This window comes from Pristis pectinata, chromosome 11, assembly GCF_009764475.1.
Source record: "Pristis pectinata isolate sPriPec2 chromosome 11, sPriPec2.1.pri, whole genome shotgun sequence".
NCBI classification, from domain to species: Eukaryota; Metazoa; Chordata; class Chondrichthyes; order Rhinopristiformes; family Pristidae; genus Pristis; species Pristis pectinata.
Genome location: NC_067415.1, coordinates 32,396,015 through 32,413,707, shown reverse-complemented (window position 1 = coordinate 32,413,707; position 17,693 = coordinate 32,396,015). Strand labels below are relative to the sequence as shown.

General features: G+C 37.3%; 1 protein-coding gene across 1 annotated transcript in view; it reads left to right on the top strand.

Moving 5' to 3' along the window:
- The window catches only part of ddx10 (DEAD (Asp-Glu-Ala-Asp) box polypeptide 10), a 217,265-nt gene that overhangs the window by 112,516 nt on the left and 87,056 nt on the right, over window positions 1-17,693 (top strand). The window contains exon 14 of the mRNA XM_052026644.1: window positions 15,079-15,201. Within this exon, the coding sequence (XP_051882604.1) occupies window positions 15,079-15,201 (123 nt within the window). The remainder of the gene's footprint in view (window positions 1-15,078; window positions 15,202-17,693) is intronic.

Here is a 17,693-nt window from a genome sequence, read left to right as displayed (position 1 = left end):
CCTGGTGCAATCATTAGCTAACTTCCCCACTTCTGACCTTGTGATGAAAGAAAGGTCATTGATACTGTAGCCGAACATGGCTGTGTCTAGGATTGTTCATAACCTGGACGGTTCGCAAGTTGGGAATGCGGCTACGAGCAGAGTTCTCAAGCGGCAAAAGATTCCTGTGGCCCCAAATTAGCCTCAAATCCATCCCGCCAATCTCTCAAGTGCTTGTTCCGATGTACGGGCTATATATAAGTCAGGCATTTGTAATCTCGTGTGGACCTGTAGTCTCATTTAGAATGTGAGATATGTTCTGGTCTCTTGGACATTCTGAATTTTTATTGGTCCACCGTTCCTTCCCTGCCTGCGTACCCCTCTGAAATTCTCCTTAAATCTTACCTCTTTTACCAAGATTTTGGTCAACTAAATGTGCTGAGACATTTTGCATGTTAATGTTGTATATAAATGCAAGTTTTAGTTGTGCTTTATACCAGTGAAGGATGGTATTTTATAGGTCAGCATATAATCTTGAAAAAAATAACTACTATGGAAATGGTATTCAGGATTTGATATCATGGATAAGCCTACATTCTGTACTGCGATTAGTTCCAAATACGACTTAAAAGTGTTACACTTCCTGAATTTAAAACAGAATTAAAAATTAATGTTGCATCATTTTAAGTTCTGAAAGAGACTGGCTGTAAAATCAAACTGAAAGAGTTCATCCTCAAGCAAACTATTTGAGTAAAAAGAAACAACATAATTTTTCTTTCATTTCAACGTGTGTGGTTTGGAATTTATTTGGTTTAGGTTTATTTTCCCCTTATGATTTATGGATAACTTGAGCTTCCAATTTGATGTTGTAGAAAGCAGGCAGAAGGATGCCATTTTTTACCAGCTGCTTGAGAAAGCACAATAGGTACCATCTGGTTTACGAATTTTATTAATCTGACGTTTAGGTAAAGTAGCTTTCAATTGGTTGGCTAATAATTTACCGGATTTGTCACCATGCATATAAAATTGACTTTTGTTTTTAAGTAGTAGATTTTCAATTGAAGATGTTAATAATAAACTATGTTGTAATTGGAGTTCTGTTCTCTTTTTAAAAAGCTCCAGATTTGGAGTATCAGAATATTTTTTATCGATTTCTTTAATCTTGTCAGCTAATATACGTATTTCGTTATTAATTCGTTTTTTCAATCCAGCGGAATATGAAATAATTTGACCACGGATATAGAGACTTGGTATTAAAATGAAAACGAGGAAAGAATTGTGTTTTGCATTTCATTGGATGACAAGACAAATAGGCTGTTTAAAATTGTCATTTACTGGCAAACCTCCAGTGTTTTGCTACCTTAGATCTGACAAACATTAATGAAAACTAAATAATTGTCCTATAATAATATACTGTCATTTCAATTTGTGCTTCCTGCAGTTTCCATTTAAATTGAAGTGAATGGCTCATATTATTTGTAAACGATATATCTAAGCTTCCAGTGCTAGAATGAATAAAACCGACAGCATTTTTAAAAGCAGTTGTAATTTTTCCTGATGTGTGTATTATTTTCCACTGCAGCTGTGCAGTTGTTTTCAGTTTTTATATTGTAAAAATCAAAGGCTAATTTTCATATCACTGTTTAGTATTTTGAAGTTACACATCATCAGCACTTCCAGAATGTAAATTCCAAGTAATTATTAGAAGAATTGTTCAGATCTGGTTAACAAATTCTTGAAAAAGTAAAGAACTTTGCCGCATATTTTACATAAACCAGGCGTAGACTATTAATTTAACAATTATACAATGAAAATGCTGAGAAAGATGATTTGCATAGTATAATTCTTATTACCATAACTTACTGTGGCTCCAAAATTACTACTTGTAGCTGTATTTGCTTTTGCATTTGTACTACATTTTTTCCATAAATGTTTACTATTCCTCAGATTTACAATTGTTACCATAATATTTTCACAAAATAAGAAACTTGCAATTTAATTTAATCTAACCCCATACATAAGTAGTAGGAGCATAGGTAGGCAATCATCTGAAGCCTGCTCTGCCATTTGACGTTTATGGCTGATCTTCTACTTGAACACCGTTTTCCTGCACAATCACCATATCCCATGACTCTTCTAATATCCAATGTGTTGATCTCTGTTTTCAATTGTTACGGACTCAGTGAAAGTCCCTTTAAGATAGAGAGTGTGTGTGTATGTGTGTGTGGGGCGTGCTTACGTCAATAGAAGATAAAGGATGTAATGACGTTGTTGAAGAAGTTAGAAGAAGAGAGAGAGAGAAGGGAGAGAGACACCAGCCTGCTAGTTTTCTCTATCGATGGATGAGAAACAATAACTGTGTCTGCCACTGAAATCCATATACGGAAGTTGGAAGTAATCCGGTGGAGTTCACTTTGTTGCTGACCTGTAGAAGGAAACAGGTATTTGTGTGTGTGGACGACCACGATTCGGATGCTTTTCGGGGTGAGGAAGTCACTACCGAGTAAACACTGAAGTGTCGCTTGGGTTCCATCGTGGAACATTTGGATTTCGTATTTACTCTCTCTATGTTTCTCTACGTCTACGTCTTATCTTCAGACAACGGTGGTTGTTGAAGAAGCCCTTGCTCATGTTTCACCTTATGGCTTGCGGAACTGAACTTTAAGAACCATTCCTGAACTGGGAGTTTTGGACTTTGCCACACACACACACAAAGAGTTTAGTTTTGGGGTTAACGTTCAAGGTTTAACATTTTTGAATTCTAACATACTAACATTTTTACTTTTATTTTACATATTATCATAAGTAGTGATAAATAAAATAGTTTTTAACACTGAATCATGCTCAGTGTGTTTCCTTTGTTGCTGGTTCGTGACAAAATTGGGGGCTCGTCCGGGATCCAACCCAAAGATTAATAAGTGTCGTCCGGGATCCAATCCAAAGATTAATGAGTGTCGTCTGGGATCGTTCCCCAGATTGACGAGATTCGTTCAGGATTCAATCCAAAGATTTTTGAGGGAGGTCTGATAAATTCTTTTTAATTGGCTTGTGTGTGTGGAAACCAGCAGCAATGGATATTAAGGCATTTTTGGAGTCACCAACCCAAAAGGGATTGGAGGTGGCGAAAAAGGATGATCTGATAAAGATTGCTACAAGGCTAAACCTTACAGAAGTAAAGCAGTCTATGAGAAAGGCAGATATTCAGAGACTGATAGCTGGCCATTATGTGGAAAAGAAGGTGTTTGAGAAGGAAGTGTTAAAACAGTTTCCTGGCAGTGAAATAGCAATTTCTGAGGCACAGGTGCAGATAGCAAAGATGGAGTTAGAACAAAAGGCTGTTAAACTGGAGTTTAATTTTGCAAGAGTTTGATCTCATGATAACTCACATTAAAGGCAAAGATAATGTGATTGCTGATTGTCTTTCCCGATGTTAAATGGGAAACATGTATCTGTACTAATCTGATAGTCTGTAGTTGTGTAGCATGATAATTATTAACATTACTAACTGTATGCGCGGTTAAATTTTTCTTGGGAAAAATTTTTTTTTAGGTGGGAGGTGTTACGGACTCAGTGAAAGTCCCTTTAAGATAGAGAGTGTGTGTGTATGTGTGTGTAGGGCGTGCTTACGTCAATAGAAGATAAAGGACGTAATGACGTTGTTGAAGAAGTTAGAAGAGAGAGAGAGAGAAGGGAGAGAGACACCAGCCTGCTAGTTTTCTCTATCGATGGATGAGAAACAATAACTGTGTCTGCCACTGAAATCCATATACGGAAGTTGGAAGTAATCCGGTGGAGTTCACTTTGTTGCTGACCTGTAGAAGGAAACAGGTATTTGTGTGTGTGGACGACCACGATTCGGATGCTTTTCGGGGTGAGGAAGTCACTACTGAGTAAACACTGAAGTGTCACTTGGGTTCCATCGTGGAACATTTGGATTTCGTATTTACTCTCTCTATGTTTCTCTACGTCTACGTCTTATCTTCAGACAACGGTGGTTGTTGAAGAAGCCCTTGCTCATGTTTCACCTTATGGCTTGCAGAACTGAACTTTAAGAACCATTCTGGAACTGGGAGTTTGGGACTTTGCCACACACACACAAAGAGTTTAGTTTTGGGGTTAACGTTCAAGGTTTAACATTTTTGAATTCTAACATACTAACATTTTTACTTTTATTTTACGTATTATCCTAAGTAGTGATTAATAAAATAGTTTTTAACACTGAACCATGCTCAGTGTGTTTCTTTTGTTGCTGGTTCGTGACACAATGCAGCCAGTAACTGAGCTTCCACAGTTCTCTGTGCTGGAGAATTTTGAAGTTTCATCACCCTTTGAGATCTAGACTCCTCAGCCAGGGAAAATATCCTCCTTGTCAAATCCACTAAGGATTTTGTACATTTCTATGAAGTCACCAATCATTTTTTTAAACTCTAAGGAATAGAAGCTTGGCCGACTGAATCTCTCCTGAAATGTGAGACATGCCATCCTAGGAACCTCTCTGGTGACTCTTCACTACACCCCCTTTATAGTAAGTATATCCTTTTTTTAAGGGGAGGTGACCAAAATTACACACACTACTCCAGGTGTGGTCTCACCAAGGCCATATACAGTATAATTGTAGTAATGTAGCTTTACTCTTGTACTCAAATTTTCGAGCATTTAAGGCCAACGTACCATTTACCTTCCTCATTGCCTGCTGCACATTTGTTAGCTTTCAGTGATTTGTGTACAAGAGCACGAGATCACTATAACATCAACACTCTCCAGTCTCTCAACGTTAAAACAAGTATTCAGCATTTCTGATCCTTATACCTAAATGGATAAATTCACAATTTTCCATTTTGTACACCATATATGGGCAGGCATGTTAGTGTAGTGGTTAGTGTAATGCTATTGCAGTGCCAGCGACCCAGGTTTAATTCTGGCTGCTGTGTGTAAGGAGTTTGTATGTTGTCCGTGCCTGCGTGGGTTTCCTCTGGATGCTCTGGTTTCCTCCCACATCCCAAAGATGTACAGGTTAGGAACTTGTGGGCATGCTATGTTGGCGCTGGAAGTGTGGTGATGCTTGCAGGCTGCCCCCGGAACACTCTACGCAAAAGATGCATTTCATTGTGTGTTTTGATGTTCATGTGACCAATAAAGATATCTTCTCCTTTATGCTATGTTGTTAGTCACCTCGGCATGTCAATATCCTCTGAAGCGTCATTGCATCTTCATCTCTGCTTACCGTCCCTCTTAGTTTTTCATATCATCAACAATAAGAAATAGCAGGCCATTTGGTCGTTCAAATCTGCTTTGCCATTCAACAGAACCATGGCTGTTCTTCTATTTTGAGACTGTGATCCTTTTTCTACACTCCTCAGCCAAGGGAAATATTCTCCCTGCATCTATATCTCCTTAGAATATTGTATGTTTCAATGAGATTGCCCCTCATCTAATCTCGAGAGAATATCTCCAGTTTGTAAGGTATGTACCTAATCTAGACATAAGATGCTGGAATCTGGAGCAACAAACAACCTTCTGGAGGAACAAGTGTCAGGGAGGGATGGGTGGGGAGGGATGAATGGACCAGGTAGTTACGGAGGGAGTTTTACCTGCAAAAGGCGGAAAGGGCTAGGGAGGGGAAGATGTGGCTAGTGGTGCGATCTCGTTGCAACTGGCAGAAATTATGGAGGATGATGTGCTGGATACGTAGGCTAGTAGGGTGAAAGTCGACTACTAGGGGAATTCTATCTCTGCATGCGTTATACATTATGAATGACTTTGATCCTTAACTGCAACTTATTTATAAAATCCTAAATTTTGTTTGTATGTAGTAGGGGCAGTATGGTCCCTTGAGTCTGTTCTGCCCATTGAATAAAGTCATGCCTGATCAGGTGTAACCCTTAACTTTGCATTTCCTGCTTACTCTCCAGTAACCTTTCACTCTCTTGCTATCTATCTCAAGCTGCAACAATATTCAAGGACTCTCCTTCACTACCTTTCTTAAGGAAGAGAGTTCCAAGGAATTGCGACTTGCAGAGAGGAAAGATTTTGTCTTGTTTTGGTTTTAAATGGATGACTTTTTATTTTTAAACAACACTGCATGACCAAAGAAATTGATGCCGAATTATTTTAAGATGACTTGAATTCAGATGTATTGACTTGAAAGCAACAGTGCATCTGATTTGTTTTCAGTGGATGAAAAGTTCAAAGATGTGAGCTTTTATGCCATCTCCCTTTCTAATGATTGCACATTTGGAGGGGTGTTACTATATAAGCCAGATAAAAGAAGAAAAGCATATTTGTACTTCTCTCTTAGCCTTGTTGCTTTTATAATTTATAAATTTATGCTACTTTTTGTATAGCTCTGAAGTTTTCATTTTTTTAACTTATTTTTAGAGTAGGTGATTCAGCACTAGGATGTGTAAAAAAGTCTGTGCATCTGAAGTTGATTTTGGACTAGCTTATGCATTCAATGCTCGGACTAAGTAAGAACTATGTACAAGATGAAATTTACATGCAAAGGAGTGAGACTTATTCAATAACTCTTTCACAGGTGTGATGGTCCAAATGGCTGCCGCCTCTTCTGTATAATTTTCTGTCTAATAATTTATATCCTCCCCAGTTTTCTTTAAATTGTAACAAACAACTCCAATTTGCTTTTAAAGATTGGCTGGCATTAGGTTGAGGAAGCTTCATTGCCGGGTAAGTTGATTTCTGACATGTGTCTGCATGATAAACAGAAGTACAAGACTGGTGATGCAGAAATGAAACAAAGTATGAGATTAATATTACTGAGTAAAATACATTAACAAATTCAGTATGTGTTACGCTTGGTCTCAGTTGCACCATTATATTGTCATAAGACCAACAGAACCGTAGCTTTTCATTATTGCTGCAATGGCTTAGCACAATACTTTGGACACCTACAGCAGGCAGTTCATTGCAAGTTATTGATATCCAGTGTTGATTCACAGCTGTGAATTTCAAGGTGTGGGTGATTTATTATCAAAACTGATACAGACTATGTAGCTTGCCAATCTTGCAGTAAACAAAATGCATTAACACTTTCTTTCTGTTTACTTCATTCAGCAACAAATGGAACAATCAATTTTATTCCCACCCCTTTCCCATATTTGCTCATTTTAGTTTTTATAAACAAGATGCCTGATATGTAGATCTTACATATTTTGATATGGAATGTATTGTTTAAAAATTATTTGTATTATTTGTGTATTTTGAAGTTGCTGAACCAGCAGGCTGCTCTCAAATAACTACATTCAAATAATTAAGTAATAAATTAGACTGAATAATTCAAATAAATTATATTTGAGCTTCATAAACGAGTAGAAGTTGTGACCTCTGCATATGTGGCTCATAATAATATCAACTTTATTTGTTCAGCTTTTGGGTTAAGATGTCTTATGCTCTGAAGCACATTTTAACTTCAGGCTTTTCTAAATTTGCATATTATAAATCACCGAAAATAATGACTGAAGTAGTGACTCTTTGAAAAAGTATTTTTAAAGATGAGGTGCCAGAAGCACAGTAGTTTCATTTTTAAAATAATGTCATAATTTCAAGGGGAGTAGAAATTCTTTATTAGTCACATGAGGTGGTCAAATAACTCAGACTGAAAATCTGAAATCTTAAGTTTAAATTCAAATGTATAACAATGATTCAGCATTCTTCATTAGAAAATGGTTTCACTTACTACAGCTGTGAAGTATGTGTGTTCAAGGTTTGGTTATCTTGAAATAAATTATACTTTAAGATATTCCAATTAACCTGAACATTGGGATGGGATTTTTTTTTATCTAGCTGTTTTACTGGGCAGAAAATTTATGAAACATTACATTTTTTAAGTGAAGTGCTCATCTTCTGGTTTTGTGTTCACCAGTCATCCTTGTTCATCTGTCTTTGGCAAGCCCAAACTGTACACTAGGAGGCACCTAGGGCAGAACTGGAGCTCAGCTGAAAGTGACATTAAATTAACAAGGGCATTACCTACTAGAAATGTTTTATAATACTTTGGAAATAAATTGTGATATTTTCTTTGAAGTAAGTTGTTTTGGGTGCTTTGGTCACTGAGGGAAAAAATCCATAGAGACTGCCATCCATTCTCGCCTCAGAAGGCCATGGTGGTCTGGTTTTGGTGGCCCCCTGCACCTGGGGCTTGGGCATAAAGGTCCAGATGATGTCTTAACCTCAGACAGCGCTGTTCTGAAAATTGCAAAATGCAGTGGACAGGCTTTGCCGAGCTGAGGACAGAATTTCATCTTCCATCAAAGCTGTGGGATTTAAATGTCTCTGACAACTATTTAAACTTAAACTGTGTAACTTTAAAAAATGCAATTCAAAAACTTAAGATAAATCCATTAAATCATATCCAAACATTTATAAATAATTAACCATTAAATCTGAATTAAAATTGTTGATATATCACTTTCATCTTCCCATTCTGCCAGCCTGGAAGCCCTATTAAAATGACCACTATTAAAAAGATCTCTCATCCAATGCCAGGTCTGATCTGACATACGATCAGAGACGTGATTTCCCCAGCATAATGCCATCTGTCATGCAGTAAGTCCTGGACCTGCAGGAGTCCTTATGTAGGTCGTTATTTATTTAAGTTGTAAGTAGGTGTAAGTCACAGTTTTGAACCTTTTTGAGGTTACTGATTTGGGAGGAGGTAGTTTCTGAAAAGACTGCACTAACACACGAATAGCTTACAGGCTAGGATAAGCGAACAAGAGACCTTTATGACCTACTGTAGTCTTTACTACACAGAATACTGAAATAAATGTAGAAAGTAGGCAAAGGTGTTGAAATTAAGGAAATTGGAGACAAATGATGCATGAAAATATCTTATCACATCAAATTAAGGATTATCCTAGGATGCTTGTTCTATGCCCAAAGGGATAGAGGGTAGCAAAGCAACAATCTGAACATCCAGATATCAAAAAGATAACCTGTGTAGAAGTGGAAAAGAAGGCAAAATATGACTCCAAATAGGTACTTTGCAACTTAATCCTTTAAAAAAATAATATAGACACTGAAATTAAGGTGGGAAGTGTGTGGTTGTGAAAAACAGAGGTGAAATATTAAGAGCTCCGGTTTCCTCCCACATTCCAAAGACGTACAGGTTAGGAAGTTGTGGGCATGCTATGTTGGCGCCGGAAGCGTGGCGACACTTGCGGGCTACCCCCAGAACGCTCGACACAAAGGATGTATTTCACTGTGTGTTTCAGTGTACATGTGACTAATAAAGATATCTTATCTTATCTTTAAACCAACTTTTTCAGATAAAATGTATCATAGGTCATTATAAGAAGCAAAGGAGAAATAATGGAAGCTCTGACCATCATTTTCCAGTCCATTTTGATTAAAGGCGCTGGAGAACTGCTGGACTACCAATATGCTCCTGTTAATTAAAGAATAGAAAGAGCGAGTCCTGAAAATTACAAGCATAGGCATCGTATTGATGGTGGGAAGATTATTAGAAGAATATTCTGAAGGACTGCATAATTTCTTAAAGTTACTTTTCAGGGTGTGAGCCAGCAATTATTATCGATTTTCTAAATGTCTTTGAGAAAATGGTAGTAAGCTACTAGTTTGAATTGTGTAGTTCTTTGGTTGGTTAGGGAGATCAAGTAATAATAAAGGAAGGGTAGGTAAAGTGCGTGAGCATAGAGGTATTCCCATGCACTTGTGGGTGTTATCCTACTAGGCTGTAGAGGTTGGAGGTTTAGGAGATGCTGTAGAATTGGCCTAGAAAGACAACTGCAGTGCATATTGTAGAAGGTGTACACATGGTGCACTGATGGTAGATGGAATGATTGATTAGTCTGGTGGGACAGTTATCTGTCAAGTAGGCTGGTTTGTCCTGGAATGGTATCCACATTCTGGCTGTTGTACTCATCTAGGCAAGTAGAGAGAATTCCATCATATTCCTGATGTATACTTAGGTGGTTGAAAGACTTCGCAGGTATCAGGAGATGAATTGCTTGCTGTGGGTACCCAGGCTCTTGTGGCCAACTATTTATGCGACTGGTCCAATTGAATTTCTGGTCAAGGTGTTGATGGTGGGGCTCAATTACAGTCATGAATCATACAGCATAGAAATGGACTGTTTGGCCCACCATGTCCATGCCAACACTCAAGTATCTATCTATACTAATCCTATTTATTTACTCTGGTCTCTCTTTCTAGGTTCTCATGAAGGGAAATGTTAACTTTGTTTCTCTTTACATCAATGCCTGACTTGCTGAGCGTTTCCAGCATTTTATGTCTTAGTGTCCATTTTCCAGCATCTGCAGTTTGTTAGATTTCCATTTCCTCTTTGACTTTATGATAAAAGGAAGGTCATTTATGAAACAGCTGCAGGTGGTTGGGCATCGGATACTGCCCTGAGGAACTCTCAACTGAGATGAGTTCTACCATTTGAATATTAAAATGCACATACAATATTATATCATAAATCACATTGGCAGGGAAGTGTGACACAATGTAAACTACAGCCATGTTCCTGATGTTGATATGAAATGTTTATTTAAAAATACATATTGCAACTTGTTTTATGCATGTAAGTGTTTCATGAACAAAGTCATAAATATATTAAAAATTGTATTTTGTATAACTGGTTCTAGAAAAATGTCCCCATTATATTTCAATTGGTATTTTCAATTTTCTTTTATTTCTTTTGTTAATGAGCTGTTTCAGTTTTAATTTTTCAATGGCTTGAATTTTGCACTGAGAATAACAGGATGCCAGTGTTCGTTCTTATTACTGAGTAAATTGAACAGCAGTTTCAAAAATCCACACGTGCTCAATTCAGTCCAGGAATCAAGAAGTTGTTTAATTTCCTCCTCTTCACAAACTCCACTATACAGGTATTTCACTAAAAAGATGTGGTATGATAGAACATAAAATATGATGGCTCCCCATTATTTATCCATTAACCACGACAGAAAAGAGTAATGTTGGTAAATTCACATTTAAGAGGAGATAAATCTTCACAGCATATCCAATCCTGTGGATTTAATTTTGTAAGTGTGCAGTCTTACTCCTATTATTGAAGTTACTTTTAATTTGTTCTGTCTCTCTCACTATCCTCTCACCTTGTACTCAGCGCCCTGTCCAAGGAAAGCAAGCATGTCTAGCGCTGCCGTCACCATCTTGTCTACCTGTGGTGCCACTTTTGGGGAACTATGTACTTGTACCTGAAGGTCTCTCAGGGCCCTGTCATTTACTGTGTAGGTCCTGCACTGCTGTAACTTCCAAAATGCATCACTTCACACTTGTCTGAGTTAAATATACTATCTGCCATTCTTTTGCCAATTGATCTAGATAATGTTGTAACCTTCTTCACTATCCACCACACTACCAATTTTAGTGTCATCCGTCAACTTGTTTTACTCACTTTCCTAGTTCTGACACAGGGTCTTCTACTTGAAAGGTTAACGCCATTTCTTTTGACACAGATGTGCCTGATCTGCTAAGTGTTTCCAGCACTTGTTTTTATTTCAGATTTCTAACGTCTCCAGGGTTTTTTGATTTTCACTTGTGTGTTTCATGTGTTATACGAGTTCTTCTTCTCAAAGCAGTTACCTTAATGTATTGAAGGAGGGCCAAATTGGAGCCTTCCTATTACTGTTGGTAGAAGAGAAAGAGATGCTCTGAATATGCACCTATACTTTAGTATAATGTTTTGGAATCCAGGAATTAATTTCAATGGAAGAATTGCACACTGTAAAACTAGTGTTGAATGCTTATTATGACATCCATAGCTTGCTCATACTAGAGCAGAAGTCCATCATTCAGGACATTTTCAGGAGTTAGAGACATCTAGTAAGAGACAATTACATAGCTTTTTGAAAACAAGCTATCATACTTGCTGGTGGAGAGTTCTACTTTCAAATTGATTTGTGTCCCTTCTCCCTTTTTCCCTGGATACTGTATGATTCACAAGATAACAATAGATTGAATCAACAATTATCTTGTATCATGCTCATTACAATTTTTTTAATAATTATTTTTACTGCCTTTTCTCATTTATTTGTTCTTAGATTTTAGATTAAGTTCATTGCAAGTCTCAGCATCCTGTGGCTTTGGGCCTGTCTCCCCTAGCTTTAGTATCCGGTAGATTGTTTGTTAATATGTGTGTGACATCAAAAAATTTTTTGCACATGTAATTCTTTAATCAGAATACTTACAGTGGAAATCTATTTCCTAATTCCTTGATAGCCAGAAATGGCAACTTCCAGGTGTGAACTGTATTTCTATAAACACCATTGATGTCTGCCTTTTTAATTTCCTTTTGCGATGTGGGAGTGAATTAAAATTTATTTGGTCTTGATAAAGATGCCATTTCTTTTGATTCAGTTTGTTCAAAGGACTGTGTGCATTTACTGTTTTTTAATGTGTTATCTGTGCCACTTATAAATTGCCTGGTCTCTCTTAAAAGATAACAAACTGTCATTTTCATCTGAAACAATCAGAAATTCTGCATATATTTGAATTTCTCCATTAATGTTGCATTTGAGTTTGCTATCAAGGGAGACCATAACAAATGCCATTTGAAGCCACAGATGGTTCTTTGATTTTTGTTTGTTTAAAAGGGACATTTCCAGTCTAAAGCTAGATTAAACGGCGTATTTGTTGGAGTACTCACAATCTTTGGTTCTTGACATCATGAGAGCAACACTAGAGGCAAAATCTTGGTGCTTTGCAGAATGTACCTCTCATAACAGCTGATGAACAATAATATTTCACCATTATTTTTTCCAGCATACTTGAAATAAAAACCATTGAGGAATTTTCTTGCTCAGTGCTGCAGAAAACCTTAAAAAAATAAATTGAATACATTCTGCAGATGAGGTAGCAGGTGCAGAGAAAGGAACAGTTTTGGGTCAGTCACCTTTCATTAGGAAAGGGAAAACTCAGTCAGGAATTCTATTCTCAGTGATGAATATTGTGCTGCTTACGTTATAATGATGGCTAAGAGTTTCTTATGAGTTTTTAAAGTAGTAAAAGTAGGAGTGCCCATTGCAATAATTTCTCAATTTTGTTGGCAAATATACCAAGTATTTTCATGGAGCTTTGCTTTGGCTTCCTCCCACATCCCAAAAGTCACTGGAAGAACGTGCAAACTCCATACAGACAGCACCTAAGGTCTCTGCTCTAATTGCTGTACCATTTGTGCTGCTCATTCATTCAGAGATTGAATTTGTTTCACAAATGTTTACTGGGTCAAATAAGTTCTGAATTGAACTGATTTTTTTCCATGCATGTTATATGGCATCACTAGCAGGGAAATGGGGAAATGTTTATTGCTGATCCCCCTATTGCCCTTGAACTGAGAGGGCTATTTCAGAGGGCATGTTGACGTGGGTCTAGCATTATAGATAGGTCAGACTGAATAAAGATCTGACTTCCTTCTTTAAAGGAGTAAAAATGGATTGGATATTATTTATTACCATTGTTTCTATCTTTTTAATCCCAGATTTCTTTTATTATTAACTTGTTGAATTAATTAATCCCAGTCCCTGGATAACTAGTGCAATAATACAGTCGTAATGCTACTGCACCCTCAGCAACTTAATTGTTGACTTTCAGACAACTTAATGGAAAACAGAGCTTGACCAATATGGGGACTTAACTTTAAAATATAGCTAATTCAGATAGTCTTAATAATACTAACTATTCATGCAGAAGGCTGGGTTTACTGCTGTTTGGCATACAGCCAACAATCATGCAATCTTGTAAAGACCAACAATTGAAAGATTATAGATTAAAGTTTTTTTTATTTGTATGATTGTCTTTCTTAAGCATCAACTCTTAATGTGCTAGGTTCAGGGGATGTTCATGGCTTATTCAGATGATTAGCCTTCACATTTGAACTTCAACAGCAAAAGCTGAAGATCTGATCAACTGTGAACCTATAATTTCCAGGCATGACCCTAATTAATAGGCTTCCCTGAGCAGCTATTAGGTGCTACCATACTCTCTTGGCTAAGGACTACTACTTCAATTGGCTGCCACCAAATTTTAAACTCAAAGCCACCAAGAGTCTGGGTCCTATCTGTCTTATAAATGAGTTCAGGTTGAAGTTTATTTACTAAGCTGTGGGGTGATTATGGTATTTTTGAATTTTGCTTTGTTAGCCATGGCTTTCATAGCATTTCTGACTTGGGGGAGGAAGAGTTTCAAGTCCCCCTTCAGAGATTTAAACACAAGTCGAGGATTGAGGAGATGCTGTTAAAATGTTAAATGCCAGATGAAATGTTAAACTGAGAATTTGGTTGCACATTTGGGTCGATGTAAAAGATCTCATGGCACAATTTGAGCACTGGAAGTTTCATTAACTGGCACTTCATCAAAATAGTTGTTCATATATGAGGCTGGATGTGTTTTTTTTTCTTGTTGTTTTCATAAAGAATATTACAGTAAAGACCATATTTGTGCTTTCCTATTTAGATAATTGAATGTGATTAAATCTGCTTCATTTCCCTTATCGAGGTACTCTATGGTGATTTCTAGACAGCTTTTAAATTCTTGCCAAGAGCAGTGTTCACTTCGCTGAGCAAGCTTGGACTTCCTAAACAGTTTAGCTCAGGAACCACAATGAGGTGCTTTTTGTAATGTTATTGACAATCATTCATTTGAAGACAGCAGCACATGAAAAGTAGCTACATTTCTATGTCATTGATCTCTTGTAGCTTTTCTGAAGGAAGTTTTCCAAAGTATGAATGTGAAAAATGATAAAAAGGATGTCTTTTTTTCTGAAGGATATACTTTTCTGCTAACCTTTAATGGCGTTTTGCACTTTGCTGTTTTCATGTAGTATTACTTACATGGCACTCTGGTTCTGAGGTGTTTTTGTATAAACCAAAATTTAAAGTTGCAGAGACTGTTACAGAAGAACTAACTACTGCCCCAGGATAATCTGTTTTTTAAAAATTTTTTTATTGATTTTAACTCAAACAATCAAGCTGTTTAAGGTAAATGAGTAGACAGCAATTGATTGTCATAAATTGTAATTAGCCAGTCAGATTTGCTATTAGCCAGTCAGAGTCGGTTGTTTTAAACTAAGATAATTATCACCTTTTTATTTCATAGATACCCAAAAAAGAAAAATTGAAGAAAACGGCAACAAAAAAATCAAAAGTCAAAGAAGCAAAGAAGGTCTTGAAGAGAAATTTTAAAGTGAATACAAAAATCATTTTTGATGAAGAAGGAGAGGTGAGTCTCAGATAAATAATAATAGCAGAAGTAAGTTCTTCCTCTCCTTGTGCCTTTTCCACCATTCAGTAAAATCATGGTTGATACTTCTGTATCACTTTCCTGCACTAATCCTTTATCCTTTGATTTCTTTAATATCCAGAAACCTTTCAGTTTCTTGAATGTACTTGGTGACTTGAGTCTCCAAAGATCGCCTTAAGTAGATCGCTACAAACTGAGTGGGGAAAAAAAATTTCATCGTATCTGTTCTGAATAGTCAATCTATTATTTTTAGATTTTATCTCCTGGTTCTAGACATGCCAGCCAGGGGAAACATCAACTGTGTATCTATTTTGTCAAGCCCTGTAAGAATTTTGAATGTTTTAATGAGATCATCTCTCATGATGAGGTCCTGCATAGTATGCTAGTCCAGAAAGTTAAGTCAGAATCAGGTTTATTGTCACTGACTTGTATGATGTGAAATTGGTTGTTTTGCAGCAGCAGTATAGTGCAAAGGCATTAAAAATGACTATAAATGAATAAATAAATATTGCAACAAAAAACGAGTAATGAGGTAGTGTTCATGGACTGTTCAGAAATCTGATGGCGGAGGGGGAAGAAGCTGTTCCTAAATCGTTGAGTGTGGGTTTTCAGGCTCCTGTACCACCTCCCCGATGGTAGTAACGAGAAGAGGATATGTCCTGGGTGGTGAGGGTCCTTAGTGATGGAAAGCACAAGGGATCTGAGGCATGTTGGCAAACTGGATCCAAAATTGGCTTGGTGATGGGAGGCAGAGGGTAGTGGTGGATGGGTGTTTTTCCTGACTGCAAGTCTGTAACAGTCCGTGTACTGCATTGCTGGGACCTTAATATATTTATTTATGTGCATACACACGACTTGGATGAGAATGTAGGTGCTCTGATAAGTAAGTCTGCAGACAACAAGAAAACTGGTGGAGTCACAGGTAGTGAAAAAGATTGTCCAAGGGTACAGCAAGATGTAGCTCAACTGGAAAGTTGGGCAGAGTGGTGGCAGATGGAATTTAATCCAGACAAGTGCGAGGTAATGCACTTTGGGAAAGTCAAAATTTTCTAAGACATATAGAGTAAATGGCAGGGACCTTAAGATTGTTGATGTACAGAGGGATCTTGAGGTGCAAATCCATAGCTTGCTGAAAGTGGTAACACAGGTGGATAGGGTAGTGAAAGAAGGCATTTGATATGCTTGCCTTCATAGGCTGAGGCATTGAGTATGAATTAGGACATCATGTTGCAGCTATACAAAATATTGGTTAGATAGCATTTGGAGTTTTGTGTATGGTTCTGGTCACCAGACTACAGGAAGGATGTGGTAGCAATAGAGAGAGAGAGAGAGTGCAAAAGAGATTCAATAAAGTATTGCCTGGAATGGAGGGCTGTAGTGGTAAGGAGTGATTGGATAGACTGGGTTAACTCTCACTGGAATGCAGGAGGTTGAGGAGTGATCTAGTAGAGGTTTATAACATTGAGCAGCATGGATTGGATAGTCGGTCTTTTGCCCAGGGCAGGGGAATCTAGAACTAGAGGGCACAGATTTAAGGTTAGAGGGGAAAAATTTAAAGGAGATCTGAGGGATAATTTTTTTCATGCAGATGGTGGTGGTTATCTGGAACGAGCTGCCTGCCGAAGTGGTAGAGGCAAAAGCAATTACAATGTTTAAAAGGCATTTGGACAGGTACTTAGATAGGACAGGAGTAGATAGATCTCGTGTTATATTCCATTTGCCACTTCCTCGCCCTCAATTGTTTTTTTATTGGGAATTGCAGCCAGTGGTTCCAGGCAGCCTACTTGGTGCAGCACCATCCAGCCATTCATATAACTGCAAGTTTTTGTTTAGTTCATATTGTGAGTCGTTCCTCGTCATATGTTGTTACGCATTTGTGATATTTAAACATGAGCATAGTTCATTCTCTGAACTTGTGATCTGCACAAATGAGTACACATCTGTTGTTCTTTTTTTTCAGAACGAAGAAATTAAATTTAAAAAAAAGAAATTAAAGCAAGAAAATTCACTACCAAGAAAACATTTCTATTTGTTTTTCACTGACCCATAGTGCTTGACCACACCCTTTCCCATGTTGAACCCATCTGCCGTAGATGTCTACGTCCCTTCTACTGCCTGTTCCATTCTAAACAATCCCTTGTGCCTCTTGATTTAGCGTTAACTGCCAGTTAGATATACAATACTGTTCCTTTATCTAAATCATTTTTATGCATGAGAATAGCTAAAGCCCCAGAACATATCCCTGAAGGAAAGAGTTTTTAAATTCTGCCAATCAGATTTTGTTCCCTTTATGCCTATTTTTGCATTTTACCTCTCAACTAATTACATTACTTATTTCATTACTGAGCTGTCATTGATATGAAGGTAAAATATGAAAGAGAAGCCTTAAAGCTAAAGCAGTTGGAGCTATTAAATAAATGTATCCGTTCTAAACAAAGCAATCTGCATCAAGAAGCAAAATACTGCAGATG